We start from the raw sequence: 15846 nt of genomic DNA, 5'->3' as shown, positions 1-15846 counted from the left end.
AATAAAATGCAATCCGTAATAGAACCTAACCATGAGATGAACACAGCTACATGCAATTGGCCAGAGACCATTCCCAAAACACTACAAGAAAATAGCTGTTTAACGGCTCATCTTTGATCTCATTTTCAGTATACCTTGCTTCCATATTTTAATAAAAGAAAAAAATTAACATACCTGAATGTATAATTCATTGTTCATGAGTAAACTCACTGTGTCAATTGGCCAAAAAAACGTGTACACACACAAATGCAACATTCCCATAACCTGCTAAATAAAGGCTCACAAAATATTGCCAAGTCAATAAGACTTTTAATACTAAGGTTGTAGCACGGTAAGGTAGAATGGATGTCCACTAACCATGCCAGACGATGTTATACTCAACTCTGCGCCAGATCCTTCAGATGATTCTTGATTCCAGTGCAACTCATACTGTGATAAATTATAAGTGCCGGGTGAAAATACACAGATCTTGAGGGGAACTTCCATTGCAGATCCTTTGGCCAATTTAATTCGGGTTGAGCTTGATGCACACCAAACAAATGGAGGGGTGCTTCCTGATGACTGTATATTGAGCATGTTCCTCAATGGGTCAGGGGAAAGTTTTATATCATTCACCAATGATATATCACTCCACCCACCTTGACATCCTGAAGAATCAGAAGACTGAGTAGTTTCAGCTGACTGTTTGGTCTCTGAGACGAAGTCGAAGGTTGCAATTCTGACAGATACAATAGCTTCAGAACAATTGTGAATCGCCATAGTTAGGTTGACCTCACAGAAAGTAGAGAAATCATGCATAATTGTCCTTGGCCCATCCATCAGCCACCATATTGGGCTCTTGGTGGTGATACTGAAGAAAGAAGGGAGAATGAACAGCTTGTACATTAAGTAGGGTTGCTTCCAAACTAGTTATTTATTCTTTTTGTTTTGGTTCACAAGAACATACCTGCAATTGCATACATGATTTGACAACAGCTTTGGGGTTGTTTCCGGTTCTTCATGAAGATTACTTCCTTGCACTTTTGAGAATAGAATGAAGTCAACAGCAGTTGAAGAGCCCTGTATGAGGCAACACAAAACTACTAATTACTTCATGTCAATATGGACTGCTCTAGATAAACTTAAATATTGGAATCTCTTTAATATGGTTTAATATAAATTAAAATGACATGGCAACGATAGGTACATTAAAACATACATAACACAAATATTAACTCATGTCAGTATTGAATGCTCTAGATAAATAAATATATTAGAATCTATTTTTATGAAGTTTAATAAAAATTAAAGAGGCATGTTAACAATAGGTTGGCTAAAACCGACTTAACTGAGAAATCGGAATGAAAGAGCAAAGAACTACAATTTAAATGTTTCAAGTAATAAAGATAACAAAGATCAATAAAAAGTGATTAGAGTGCAAGCACACTGCACATTCCGTAGTATTATCAGATTCACTAATTCGGTTCTAATCATGCTATCTTTTTTGTAGATTCTAACAGCTAGATAACTCATCATACAAGTTAGAATTTGTTTACCTGAGGTGCTTCCTGGTTTAGTCTTTCAAAATGGTGAAAATCAACCACTGGCGATTGTGATATATCAATTAGCATTTCCGCCTTGCCATCAGAATTTAAAAGTACATCATTACTGGCAACAAGATGCTTGTTTTCATAGCCAGAAATTTTCTGACAATCCTGGAATAACAAACGGAGTAATCAGGACTTCTGAAAAAAATGGACAATATTAGTACAAAAGCCAGTGACAGCAATTGACTTTAATATCAGTGTCTCTTATATAAAAGCAAACAGAAGGAGTAATCCACCCAAATGATTCATTTCAACTGCAGGGACTAAAAACCAAGTAGAGGATATTGGATTCCTGAAAATAATTCTGAACCTTTAGCTTAAAAAAGCATGATATCTTCTGTCCAGCAAGTAAAACTTCCAAAGGGCATATTGAAATGAATCCAGGCAATGACGAAATTTCCCATTGACTACCAATGGATGATAACTGATTAAGACAAAAACTCTCTGAAATGGTCCGATTCACAATGTCCATGCGCACAAGAAACTCTTGTAACCTGGATGGGCAAGGACTGAATAAAAGGGATACATCCACTGATGGCAAAACCTGCAAAGCAAATCCAGTTGAAGAATAATTAGACAAGAACAATAAACTGCCAGAATTAATGATAAAATGGCAGCGACTGAGCCTCAATGACATAATCAGGTTAGACATAGTGATCCCTTGGTTCAGTCTATAGTTGTTCATAAGGGCCAATCACACAATAAACTGCCAGAATTAATGATAAAATGGCAGCGACTGAGCCTCAATGACATAATCAGGTTAGACATAGTGATCCCTTGGTTCAGTCTATAGTTGTTCATAAGGGTCAATCACACATTTTCTTAATTCATCCCCTCTAAACACCATCTCATTTTTTACCACCTAAACTACCCATGAATCCCACCAAAAGAAAACCTTGAAATAACAGATTTGGTGTTCCATTTGGAATACAACGATGACGCTTTATGGAGCCAGCAACATAAACAGCTAGGGCACAAATAAGTGGGAGAATAGGGCAGTCTACTTTAAACAACACAACCTCAGGTCCTTTGTTCTTGAGAAAAAAGTCTAATATATTCACACCTTGTTAAATACTCCCTAATCTATGTTTATGTTCCTTAACAAAACCCAATCACATCGTCAAGATAATGCAATATCACTATTAAATAGCATTGCATACACTTCTAAATCCACAATTTAATTAGCACTCCTACAATTTCCACAATTTGAAAGTATTCACCATTCACAATTGAATATGTTCACCAATAACCCAACAGCAGATGCTAGTTAATTTACAGCAATAGTCACTCAGAAAATGTAAATTCGCAGAGAAATCCTCCAAGACACAATAAATTACTGAAAAAAGATATTACAAAATTTTACTGTTTATAGCGCCTTACCTCTATATCATAGTGCATCCGTAGTGTACGGTAACCCAATTCACTACAACCATTATCCATTTCGTAATATATAGATATGTACAAAGAAATAGTGCCAGCAAGACTGGCATGAAACCAAAGTGGCCATGTGAAACTTGTTCCCCCCTCGGTAAGAGCAGCAGCCTGGGAAAATAAAGAACAAACAGAATAATGTAAGTTCAACAATTTTCTGAAGTTAATGATGTCATGATTCTTCTCAACTCACTTCAGGAAAAGAAAATATATGGCTCCTGGATTTCTCCATTATACAATCTGGTGCATCCTTGTCTTCAGAAGTTGTCTGCTTTTCTAGACTCCTAGGGAAATCTGCACTAAGGTCTTCTATATTTCCAGGAATTAAGAATCTTGGATGACTGATTTTCATTTTCACATTCTGCAAATTCTCAAGTTTGTTCAGGCAAACCAAATAAGAATTTACACCTGGCGCAACAAAAGCAGCATATCAAAGTACAAGTCAATCAAACCTTCACAGAAGAATTTGTCTGCTTCTTGAGTTCCAGCTTGACAAGACGTAAGTCACCCGCAAACGTCTTTTTGGGGATGCCAAGAATACATCCCTCAAGTTTCGGTAGACCCTGGATACACAGAACCATAAGCTAGTACACACTAATCAACACAAAAGGTAGGGACATGGAGAAGCCAGGAACCTTGATTACAACAAAATTCAGGTTATTGCTTGGAGACTGCCTAGACACCCTTGTTCCTTGTTTATATTTCTTCTTTGCATCAACACCAAAGTAACGGTAACCAGTGACAGAACCAGATAGTCTCCATTGCACTCCAATTATTTTAAGAACACCTTCAATTTTAGGTGTAATATCAAGTTGTACCTGATGGAAGATAAAATGGATCAACCACCATTTTATGGAAGGAGATGGGAAAAAAATTGAATACATTGAACTTGATATCTAACAAGATCAACTCATTGTGACCAGTGAACAACTCACTTCACAAAAAATAAGATATTGTTGATTTTCTAGGTTAATTCTATAATTTCTATCACATGTGCATAATAGATTTCAAGCATAAGCAAAATATTAAGCCTACAAGTGTATCAAATGTACTACATATTACAAGGTTGTGTTGAACAACTCAGGACACTAGAACACTTGACTTATCATCCTATCAGCTTAAGCTTTTGGGTTGAATCAGACCAACACAGTATATTTGGTTTGCATCTAACAATAACACTGGCTTTAGATCTATAACATGAGCATTAAAGCAGAGATAACCCATTATCAAGGTAATAATTTGAGAAGACAAAATGTTGATGAATAGGTTTAAAGGATCAAAGGAGCAGCAGACCAGGTGATTGAACTGAAAAGCTGACAGTGGATGGAGTACTCACCCTTTTAATCTCAGCTCCTCCTAATACCAAGCCAACCTCTGATAATGTGCATTGCGAATCAGCATCTATGTCTCTGCGATCATGTACAACTTCTAATTACAAGGTTTCAGACCAAAATGAAGAAAAGTGAATAATTCAGAAAGTGGAAATGAGAAGAAAGATGTACAGCACATTGAATACTTACCTAGAAATAGGGGGCACAGCTAACTCTGCATCACCCTCAACTTCTGCGTCTTCTGCATCATGAGTTCAGTGGTTACTAATCAAACTGAATTTTTAGGGATGAAAATTTTGAGCTTATGAAAAAGTAATTGCATGAGAATTGTTGGTATACCAAACTCTGTAGCCTCAGATCTAGGAGAAAGCTCGAATATAAGAGAGATTCCAGAAAGGGAAATTGGAATCTGAAGTGGATTCTTGAACTCAAGACTAATTTTTATTGGTTCTGCAAGTATTAGAAAAGAAAAAGGCACTTACAGACATACCAAAGGAACTGCATGTTAATAAATGATAATGGCTGAAAGCATATTATACAATAACTGCATCTTGGATAAATCTAAAGCAAATCCCTTGTAACCACAAACATAGAAAAGCACCCCTTCAAAGCTGATCTAAAACCAATCCAAAGAATTTACCAAAATAAATTTATTAGCTCTTTTTACAAAATCCAGACATCAGCGCGCGCGCACACACACACGAACAAAATAAATAAATAAATAAATAAATTAATTAATAATGTCCCACAGGTCCCAGCGCATTTGTTTTGTCAACATGACATTGAAATATAGGTAAACCTGGTGTTTCTGCATGTACCAGATTACAAGCAAGAATATATGCTCAACAGTCAACACCATGCATGCTTTCCTTTAAGAAGGCAACGGCCCACAATGGATCTCTAGCAGGAGTTTATAACTATAGTGTTACCTTCTAGTTTTCTTTTATATCATTCATTGTGTTATTTGGGCTGCATTCAATTTAAATATATTCTAATATTAAGCATTGAGTGTGGATTGTACACAGCATCTTAACTTGCATTAGACCATACCACTGACGCAAAGACTGTCCTAGAACCAATTATATTACAATGGTTAGAATATTTATTATACATTTTGTGGTGGATGTGAAAAGATCTTTTCCCAAACATGACAAGAAAGAGTTAAGGTGAGCAACTGATTGAAAATTGAGATAAGATTGGGCATGTTACTAAAACCCAATAGCTGCAATGAGAAAGAGAAACAGGTGTTACATGATAACACTCATCCAGATGTCGTTTTGTCAATTAAGTAACAGGTCACAAATAATTAAAGACATCTTAAAATTTTTGAAGATGCCAAGCATCTGCCAAAGAGGACTATGCAAGCTGCTTAACATACCTCCGACCACACAGAGAGAAGAATTATTATACTTGTTCAAAAGGGAGAACTTTGGTTGTGACTCCAACCAATTAGATTTAAAAGTGGAAACTGATGGAACCAAATCTTCCTCCAAAGACTGCCAGATGCTTTCATTTGCACGAATCTGGTTGTCACAAAAAAGTTTTCAAAAAAAATTCTGAGCAAAATACAAATGTGAAGGATGTCATGTTACATACACAAGGAAACTTAATCTGCATATATCACAACTAGAGTGCAATCTTTGAACAGAATATTAAATTGGTGTCACTGTACAGATTAATCCTACAGTAGTTAGTTATCTGGCAATAGACACAAAGAAAACAAAGTTATTCTAATTAAATTTGCCAAAATAGATTATAAAAAGAAAACTAGAATTAATTGCATGATGCCTTTACACCATTTGCAGAAATCCATGCAAAACATTATAAACATTATCCAAATGATTCCTCAACTTGTATACTCAACTATAACAAAATAAAAATTTGTAAAACATTTACTTAAATAATGATCCCCAAGTCACTTGACCATTTCTTTTGAAAAGTTTACAATCCAGTTATAGGCCAACAGTATGTTAGAGGACAATTGCATTACAGATAATATGAAAGTAACTGAGAAGAAGGGTTCATCACAAGTACATAGCGCAAACAAATGAGTACATATATTCTAGCAGTGAAGGCAATTGAAAATGTGGTTCTTCAGTGAAAAGAGAAACTAACCAAGCTGGCCCCCTATTAACTGAATGTTGCTTGATTTCTAACCACCAATACAAATACTCCCTTTAGGAATTATGATGAATACATACCTACTAAAGATAATAATATTACCTAATATCTAATATTCAATATTTCAAAAATTAGATAAAATGGCATTGGCAAGATATCCAAGTATGCTAGTAATTATCAGTGAAAATTCCCATAAATGATTATGAATGCTGACATGTACTTAGACCTTTAAACACGCTTTCATTTTCCATCATTCTTTCTTTTGACATGAATTGTTCTTAAAAAAAAAAAAAATCTAATCATAATTGGAAGCTCTCCAATATAGATGTTCAAATTACAGAGAACAAGATCTTAATGCAGACAGCATTCAAGAGTCTGTTAACAGACTAATTTTAAGTTGTGAGTGGGTACCTTTTCAATGTGATCACTATTATCTAATGGTAAACCATGTAGAAGAAAATTTCCATGCTCTCATGTGAGCATGAGCGTGTGATTTACATTCAGGTGAACATAGTTCAAATATTGCATTCAGAAATACCTTACCCAGATGTAACTTCAAAAGATGTAAAGGTAAATCCAGTTTTATATCTACAAAATTGAAGTACATGAAAAAAAACTTGTTTAATGTTTCTAAGTGGAATCTAGGACTTAAAAATCTGTGATACTAGTGATTTTCCTTTTGATCCATAGTTGTTAGAGCACAACTGCCATTTCATATTCTGGGGTCAGTGATATATTTTAATGACCATCTTGATGATGATTAATAAAAAAAGCTGCAACCTCATAAAACAAACTTACATCTGCAGAGGAAGCATAAGTTCGATGGTCTTCATATATAACCCTGAGGGAGGACATGTCAATGACAGGAAGTTGAAGCTCATTAACCTCAAATGTCGTTCCCAAATTCTATGTAGAAAACAATAAAAGAAATTACAAAGGAAATTGGAAAAATGAGCTCATTCAGAAAATCATAATAGAGGACCTGAGCAGCATGAAGAAAGTCATTGAGAAAGAGGTCTTGTGTGATCAAAGACTGATGTTTGCATGACAAAACCCCTTGCATATGCTTGACCGCCACATCAAAAACCCCAAGGAAAGCATACCACCTGAATTATATAGAATCAAATGCCAAACAACTTAAAGCTGAATAATGTAGAATAGAAACAAAGTAAGGTTGACAACAAAATCAGCGAACTATAATCAGATACCTTCCAATATTGAAATGAACATGATCACTAATATAATTCCAGCCATTTCCCTTGTAAACAAAAATTGCATTTTTGTAGGTTCGGATTGCATGCTGCCTCTGCATTAGGTATGGTACAAAAAATCAGCACAGGACAATTCCTACATGATTTTCATAACTACATGTACACATGTATAGATAAATGGAGAGAGAATCAACTACAATCTCTTCACTTAGCAACAGAATCTGATATAATAACCACACACCTGATCAGAAATGTAGTAGCGATTACCAGCAAGCACTAGATGGAATCCATACTTGCGTAGCATTGGAGGATTGGAGAACAAATAGCAATATGATGCTTGTTCCAGCATCACTGCTGCATGTAAAGAAGGTTCCTAAATAACAATATTAAGAAATTAGAATCAGGTATAGAAGTATAATATAACTTCTTCCCTGCACATCACCTCACTAGAAATACGGAAATATATGCCAGCAGCCTCCTTAAATTGCCCCCGGGCTTTAAGCATTTCTGTCCACCAAAGTCCGCATCTTGTGGCATTTCTCTGACCAGAAGACCCTAGTTTCTGTATATTGTCAACCATCACGCAAACAGGGAAGGGGTGAACAAGACCAAATAACAATGTTATGATAAAAATAGAATGATAAAAATAGAAGTGGGCTGGAAAACTTGATATGACTCATACAATGGCACCTGAAAGCATTCCAAAAAACTTTCACCTTACATGTATTGGGTATTTTTGGAAGCAAAAGATGTAGATTGTAAAGCTTTGCAAATTCAAAAATTTGCCAGTTTGTCTTACTGTTGATTACAAGTTCACTCAAACTCATCAGGGAATCCAAAAGTATGTTTCAAATCTCTAATTAATGATGAAGTCAGGTTATTTGTAGAGGTTTAAATGAGATCAACTGATCAAGCAATAAGAACTCGCACACAGTCAAACAATTAAAAAAATAGAATTACTACAAATTGCTGGAAATGAAAAAGCTGACAGTTAAGGCATAATGTGCAGTGACCAATTGACTCAATCCTAATATAGAATTTATTTAGCAATTAAAATGTAGACAAGAACAATCAGATGACCGGAGAAAAAATCCATTAAGACAACAGGACAGGCCCATCAGTATTTAATGTTTACCAGATAAGTATTGAAAGCACTTTCCATACAGTACTCAGATTCTTTTCTTGACTGGTCCAACATAAAATAGGACAGACCCATCATTTCCTGCACGAGCACCAAACAGATATAAAAATTAGGCGTCATAGAAATATTATGAAAACCAATATAAGGGCATAGCCAAAGAAAAGCAAGAAAATGGCGGCAAGGTCATATCAGGATAGACACATGAAAGAACAAAGCAAAACTAATTAATAATGGCAGTATATGGTTGAGATTGGAATAAATTGGGTATGGCATTTGGTAGTTTGAATTGGTTTTGGGGAGAAAACCTTTATCTGAAGTTGACCAACCTTTGACTTAATAAATACTTTATCAAAACAAATACCTAAACATTAAAAATTGTACTTTTATAATTAATCATGTGTTGTTAAATACTAATGATTTCTTAATATTAATGAAAAATTTTATTTATTTTCTTATTTAAATCTTGTAAAGAAAAAAGTTGGTGGGATAACTCAGTGTGTTTGGTTGGAGCTTGGGTGAAAACTGGAAAAAGACTTGGTTATACTAGTTTATACCCACTCAGCACCCCTAATATGCTTAGAAATGCAACATCAGAATCAGAAGCAAAAGCATAAAGAGAATAATGATGATAGTAACTAATAATATTACAATGTCTCCAGCATCTATCAAGAATCATTCCGCAAAAAAATCATGTGCTGCACTAAATGCCTATGACTCACAACACACACAAAGGGCCATTTCTGCCTTCCAGTCTTACCCACATGGAGTTTACATAAATTCCTTCATCTTACAATCCAACATAATGATTGTATTTGAGACTAGAACACAGTGGGTATTCCACAACCAACACCCATTTAAAAACAAAGGAAAAATGTCTAAATTATATTCCACATTGGAGGTTAAGAGCACCAAAAGAGTTGAAATGGATGAAATAAAAGAATTGCACATCAATTTATAACTATTTAGCAACATGAATTGCTATGTACGGTACCTGCACACCTGCATAGCGCTTCCATGCTTTATCCAGCTTGTAGTCAGTTGAGAGCAATCGATAGTTTGACAGAGCAAGTTCATAGTCACGCAGCATGAAGGCATAATCACCCAAAACTCTAATTTGGGACTCAATGGAGCTAAACGTATACCTAAAAGTAAAAAATTAACAACAAATGAAGATAACTTGGAAATACACAAAGAACGAAAAAATACAATGTAAAAAAAAACAGAATGGACAGCATTAAATAAATGAGTATTCAAGTTGTCAATCAAATTACATTTGACCACGAAAAAAATTGAGCAGCAATGAGAGGTAGTTCAAGATGAAAATCCCTTACATAGGACCATTAGAAATGTCAGGTGAATCTTCCTTCCCTTTCCTCCACCATAAATTTTTTATTTGATTCCTAAAACCCTTTCTTGTTGCAGATACCTAACATAAAGGCCAACAACATCATAGAGAATCAAGAACAGGACACCCAAATCAAGCCCTGACAAAGTGAATTTAAAAATACAGAAAAAGAATACCTGCTGATTTAGAATTCGTATCTTTTGCTCCATTTGTGGAATGACAAGTTTAGAGGTCAGGTTCTGCATGAAGTCCTTGATCTAGAAACCAGATGATTTCAAATATCAATTTTCAATCAGAGTAAATATTAGAGCAGATCCACCAGACCGAACAACCAAACAGAGAAAGTTAAAAATGTAACCAAGTGTTCTTTTATGGGGAAGAAATCTGCATTGGTCTCACAAATGTTGGAAGGGCTGATTGGGGAGGAAAAAAAAAAGCTAGCATACTATTCTAAGGTTAAGTCTCATGCCTTACCTCATAAAGATCATCAATGTTAAGGAAACACCCAACATCTCGATCAGATGGTGAATTAGCCTTGTTACAAATAAACCACAAACACAAAGCAATAGCATCAGTATTGTGTATTCCTATGAAGGAATAATATTATCCAGTATATATAATTGATAAAATCCACTGCAAATAATTCCATAATTGGTCAACTCACATAAGGCGCCCATGGATTATTCTGCCACTCAACTAATCCATCTAGAGAAGAGTTCATGCACAATAAGTTGCAGTCGTTTGAGCCAAAGGTACTCCTCATGTCAGCTAAAATATTGGTTGCCCTTCAGACGGTAAAAACAAGGGCATCACAGAAATGTTAGTCAGGCAGCAAATATTAACTATAATTTAATAAGATATCCAATAAGGGTAAAGATCCAAACTCGTATATTAACGTACCAAACAATTGTTAGCAGTCACCACAATCAAAATATGATGATTTTTTAGTCTTAGTTTATTTCTTACAAAAATCCAGTCTCAAGGATAATAAATTATCTACACAAGCAAAAATAATTTCCTACAAGAGACTCATGAAATTTTCCACAGGGTTATAAATCCTAAGTCATTACAGCTAAAATAAATTATTATTTGCAAGAAAGTCCATCATCATCTCCCATACTACAAGCTTTACATAATCATTCCACTTCAAAAGTTTCGTCTGATTGTTTCTGAACTAAAATGATTTCAGGCAAGCATCAGTAATAGATCAGTTTGATGGAGGTGTACTAGCAATGAGCTTTCCGTGTTCCCAGTGTCAGAGAATATCATCTAATACCTCCAAAAATCTCATGATTATCAAAGTAAGGCACTTTCAAACCCATGTAAGCAATGAAAACACAAGCAATGTGATCACTCCAGTCATGCTAAAACATATTCAACCATCCCCCAAAGTATTGAATCATTTATTGCAAATGTTTTTTCTTCATCCTGTATATCATTAAGGCAAATACAACACGAGTCAATAACAAAGGAATAAGCAATCAATGAACAATGTGTGAGGCCTAAATATAATCACTGTCAAACCAATATCTCAGGTTGTGATGTTTAAAATGCCAGTGTTGCTTTCTTCACTACTTGCCACTTATAGTGTAGAAAGTAAGTAGACATTAGAAATCTTAATATGCCTGACAAATTTTTACGAGGGGATGCAACCTTCATACTTTGGTGTCTAAGCTTTGTGTAAACTTCTCAACAGTTGAGAGGAAAAGTAATTAGGAAAAATTTATGGTACAACCAAATTTACTCTTACAAAGTCCTACCAGTCCATAACTTTTGTCTTGTTAAATAATTAAATTGCTGCCACTTTTATCCTATCATGAATAAAAATTTGCAAAACTTGAATATCACCAAATAAAGGTGCACACACACATATATATGAAGTCCTCAAAAATTTAAAGGCAATTGCTGATCATTGTAGAGAGTGTAATGAAACAGATATACTTTTCCAATGCGCCATCTTGGGCATCATGCAAGAGAAGATAATGCTTCAATATTTTTGGATCCATTGCACCTTCATTTAGAAGAGACGGCAACTGATCTGTATTAAAGAGATCAACAAATTTGTTGATAGGTCGTTCATCCTTTGATGAAACAACCAAGAGGCCTGCATACCAGTTAAACACAACAGTAAAGGTCGTTTTAAAATCATGTACAAAATGAAATACACAGGAAGATTAAAATATCTAAATTATAGGGAAATTCAAGAAAGAGAATACTTACATGCAACAGGGTGGTCAAAAGCCTCATGCTCTGAAAAGGACATGGTTCGTAGAAGTTCTTTATTGAAAGTCCGAATCCACAGTGGAGGATAATCAGATGCAGACACTGTTCAAAGATAAGAAGATGAAATTTACAGGCTAAATATATATTGTTTTCAAAACCTTGATAAACTTAGTTTTAAAAGATGCATGCAGTCTTTGACACACAGCATTCTTTCAATGATGAGACTGGGAGTGTATCTAACAATCACAAGCAATTGTTGTTCGAGAATTTCAATCTATATACCCATTAACAACTTTCCAGTATAGTACATTTTCAGTCTACATACCAAGACAATGGCTTAAAATAAATTGTACAGATGAAGGACATAAGGGCATTCGATGGTCATGAGAACAAAAGTCAAGTTAGTGATAAATTGAGGTCAACATACATCAAAAAAAAATTTCCAAAATGAATGTATTGAGACATGATGAAAATATACAAATTAACATGCACTTTTAAATGTCCAGAAATTGAGGAAAACATTGAAACTTTAGTGTTGATAAAAACACAAACACTAAAAATGCAGGTACAAGGAAGTAGCACCCTTGGACATAAATTTAGTGTCCATAAATATTTAGGAAATCAACATACTTTGAAGGGCATCCTCAAGTTGTGGCGGGTCAGATTGCAAATCAGAAATTTTTGCACTTGCATCAGACACTACTTGCTTTAAACGCTCTACTGTAGCCTGCTTTGAAGAATAGTCAAGGTCAACTGCATGTGAGAGACAATATAGTCATTTAGTGTATTTTAACATGTTTTATGGTTCAAAAGTAATGCTTACTTTATTACATGCCGGATAACATGATATTTTATTAACGAAGAGAATTCCCACATAAGCAGGAAAGCTTAGATTGACCAAACTCACAATTGATGATATGAAATGCTTTTAGCCTATGATTATGTTTTATGTAGAATAGTTGTAATAAACCTTTAAGAGACATCCAAGAAAACGCATCAAATGTAAAAACAATAGCTATACCAAGAAAGAGATGATTTGCAGAGAGGCATTATATTATTCAAACTGCAATAGATGCAGTGAATTTGAGAACATAAAAAATATGCACACTGTAATATAAAACAACACAACAGTAAAAGGCGTAAAAATAAGCTGTTAGAAAGCAGCATTGGCTATACTTCAGTCATTGTTTAGCTAATAATCCTGGTTTCAAAGATGAATACAGTTGAGGACAAGGAATGAAAGCTTAGTCTTGATTGTACAATTAAAACATAAAAAAGGTTTCTTAGTCAAGAACCTAAAACCAAGACTCAGAGCCCTTGATGAAGGTTCAAACAAGGGTTCAAGAGAATTGATCAGCACGGTCAAATTCAGTAACAAGTTAACAACAAAAATTTCAGAAACAAGTACTGACTTTGCAGTTGCCCTCTCATGCTTATACTCTGTGTCAATCCAACCATGAGTTAATACAGTCTTTGAACATAATTTGGTTCAAATTTCAGCTTACAGTTACATACTCATTTCACAAAAAGTTTTCGGGTAAAATTGAAAATAAATCAAATAAACACCTCACCCAAAGATCTACTAGATGCATCTAGTAAGAACGTCTAATTCTTATAACTTTCAAACAAAATCAACCACCCTCGAACCATCTAATTCCTAAAGACGTGCGAGCATGGGAAAAAGTAAATACCTCATAATTCTGCTGGTGTATATCAGAAGCATAAACCAGCCGCAACTTGAACATCTGTAGCCGATAAGGCTGATCACTCGCAGTGCGAACAGGCACTAAACAATGAAAAAGAAAACCCGACTACATGATCTTGATCTATTATCTTAAAATTCAAGAAAAAAGAAAGGAATGCAAAGAAGTTCTCACCATCGATCTTGCTGAAAACAGAGAAGGGCGACAGCATCTCAACGAAATTCAACCCGCTCTTCGCGCAAGCCTGCTCGGCGAGTGGTGTCGAGAGCACCATGACAACGGGAGAGATCTCCTCAAGGAGAAGCTTCCCCAAGACCGAATTGATTGGATCCATCATGATCTGAGAGCACGAATGAATGATTTCAGAGCCATTAGAGAGCAATCAGAGGCGAATCCAAAACAAAGATGATAGATGCCAAGAAAACGAACCTTTCAGAGAGGGGATCTAGATCGCCGGAGATCGCCGCCGGACGGTGATCGCTCTTGATGTTTCGCGACGATGACTTCTTGAGCGGAGATGCAAATCTACGAATGACGAGGGTTTGGAGAGTGGCCCGGATCCAGCTGGCTCGTGACCGCCTTAAAAAAATAGTGAAATTACTTTTTAACCCTCACTTTTCAATTATACCCTATAACAAATGATCTCTCTTTGATCATTACCATCATGGCAGGTAACGGCTTCTTGTTTATATACCGGTGTAATATTTGAATTATTCACTCTACGTAGTTCATTCTATTTTTTTAGTCTTTTTACTCAAAAATATTTTTAATTAGTCTCTTTATTTTTGAAAATGAGCCCACTTAATTTTTTTACACTTGAAAATAGAGTGAACTAAATAGAGGGACCATTTAGAGTATTTTACTTTATATATATTAAAAAAATTAAATTTTGATTTATTTTACTAATTTAAATCATTTAAACAGATAATTTTGAATTCTAACCTTTTTATTAAAAAAAAACAAATGATATATATATATCAAAGGTGTATGTACAGATTGAGAATTGATCATTCAATCCCGCCCACCCCATTAAGCTATGAGTTCTTTGATAGTTCTGTATATAGGGAAAAAAAACATATAAAGGGTATATAATATGTCTTTTGATATGTAGTCTTAGTGTTTGTAATTTAAAAAAAGTGATTGATAAAAACAATTTTTTTTTTAAACAAATATAAACAGACAATGTGTTAAGATCAGCCACATGCAAATAGCACAATCATAAACTCTCCAACAGTTAAATATAAATCAATCAACCAAAAATGTATAAAAGTTTTTTCCTTTCAAATGGAGTTCACTTATAAATTCATTTATGGGCTAATGAACATTTGTAACTTATAAATCCAACAATTAATCTACCTAATGAAAACCATTGGGGAAAAATTGCAGAAAAATTCATCTGGAGTGAAAATTACAAATTCACCATATTTTTTAAAAAAAGAGTGGCTAATTCTTGCTAATTAGAAAATATCTTATTAGTTTGTGATGAATGAAAAAGCAAATAATTTTTTATTCAATGGATTTTCCAAAAATATAATTGATTATGCTGAGGTGGGCCACGTTTTAAATCTTGTGTGGGCTAAGAGCTCTCTGGTGACCGTTCGTACAAGCCCAAGCCTTGTCCGGGCACGAGCTTTGCGTGCACGGCCTGTTTCTCACCTCTGCTTTGGTAAATTTTGAAGAGACCCCTACAAGTTTTTAAAACCGGTATAGTTTTTAAAAGCAAAATTAAAAAAGAATTAAAAACAAGAAAATCA

General features: G+C 34.7%; 1 protein-coding gene across 3 annotated transcripts; it reads right to left on the bottom strand.

The window, feature by feature from the left end:
* Positions 1-92: 92 nt before the first annotated feature.
* Positions 93-14659, bottom strand: LOC120266465 (trafficking protein particle complex subunit 8). 3 transcript variants are annotated; one of them, XM_039274094.1, is made up of 30 exons: positions 14522-14659; positions 14267-14432; positions 14081-14175; positions 13020-13116; positions 12387-12491; positions 12108-12270; positions 10831-10951; positions 10641-10700; positions 10343-10423; positions 10153-10247; positions 9813-9963; positions 8816-8902; positions 8123-8242; positions 7922-8053; positions 7678-7775; positions 7452-7575; positions 7268-7375; positions 5727-5871; positions 4688-4798; positions 4538-4589; positions 4354-4426; positions 3653-3835; positions 3470-3580; positions 3211-3378; positions 2967-3128; positions 1897-2130; positions 1536-1694; positions 947-1059; positions 358-850; positions 93-267 (listed from the first exon to the last, which is right to left on the bottom strand). In XM_039274094.1, the coding sequence occupies exons 2-30, from the start codon at positions 14427-14429 to the stop codon at positions 166-168; spliced, it is 3906 nt and encodes a 1301-aa protein (XP_039130028.1). In that variant the 5' UTR covers positions 14430-14432; positions 14522-14659; the 3' UTR covers positions 93-165. The 3 variants fall into 3 exon arrangements, with proteins under 3 accessions (XP_039130028.1, XP_039130029.1, XP_039130030.1); XM_039274095.1 differs by having other exon boundaries at positions 4538-4586; XM_039274096.1 differs by lacking the exon at positions 14522-14659 and having other exon boundaries at positions 13020-13142; positions 14267-14281.
* Positions 14660-15846: the final 1187 nt, after the last annotated feature.

The sequence above is a fragment of the Dioscorea cayenensis genome, chromosome 8, assembly GCF_009730915.1.
Source record: "Dioscorea cayenensis subsp. rotundata cultivar TDr96_F1 chromosome 8, TDr96_F1_v2_PseudoChromosome.rev07_lg8_w22 25.fasta, whole genome shotgun sequence".
In the NCBI taxonomy this organism is placed as follows: domain Eukaryota; kingdom Viridiplantae; phylum Streptophyta; class Magnoliopsida; order Dioscoreales; family Dioscoreaceae; genus Dioscorea; species Dioscorea cayenensis.
This window is presented reverse-complemented; position numbering and strand designations above follow the sequence as displayed.

Bases quoted from the DNA above. Each gene is read 5' to 3' on its own strand.
- LOC120266465 (XM_039274094.1), bottom strand. From the start codon at position 14,429: ATGATGGATCCAATCAATTCGGTCTTGGGGAAGCTTCTCCTTGAGGAG. The intron at 7,576-7,677 runs GTATCTGATTAT...TATATAATTCAG, and splicing joins GTTCATTTCAATATTGGAAG to GTGGTATGCTTTCCTTGGGG. The intron at 4,799-5,726 runs GTATGTTAAGCA...TAATACTTGCAG, and splicing joins TTCTCTCTGTGTGGTCGGAG to AACCAATAAAAATTAGTCTT.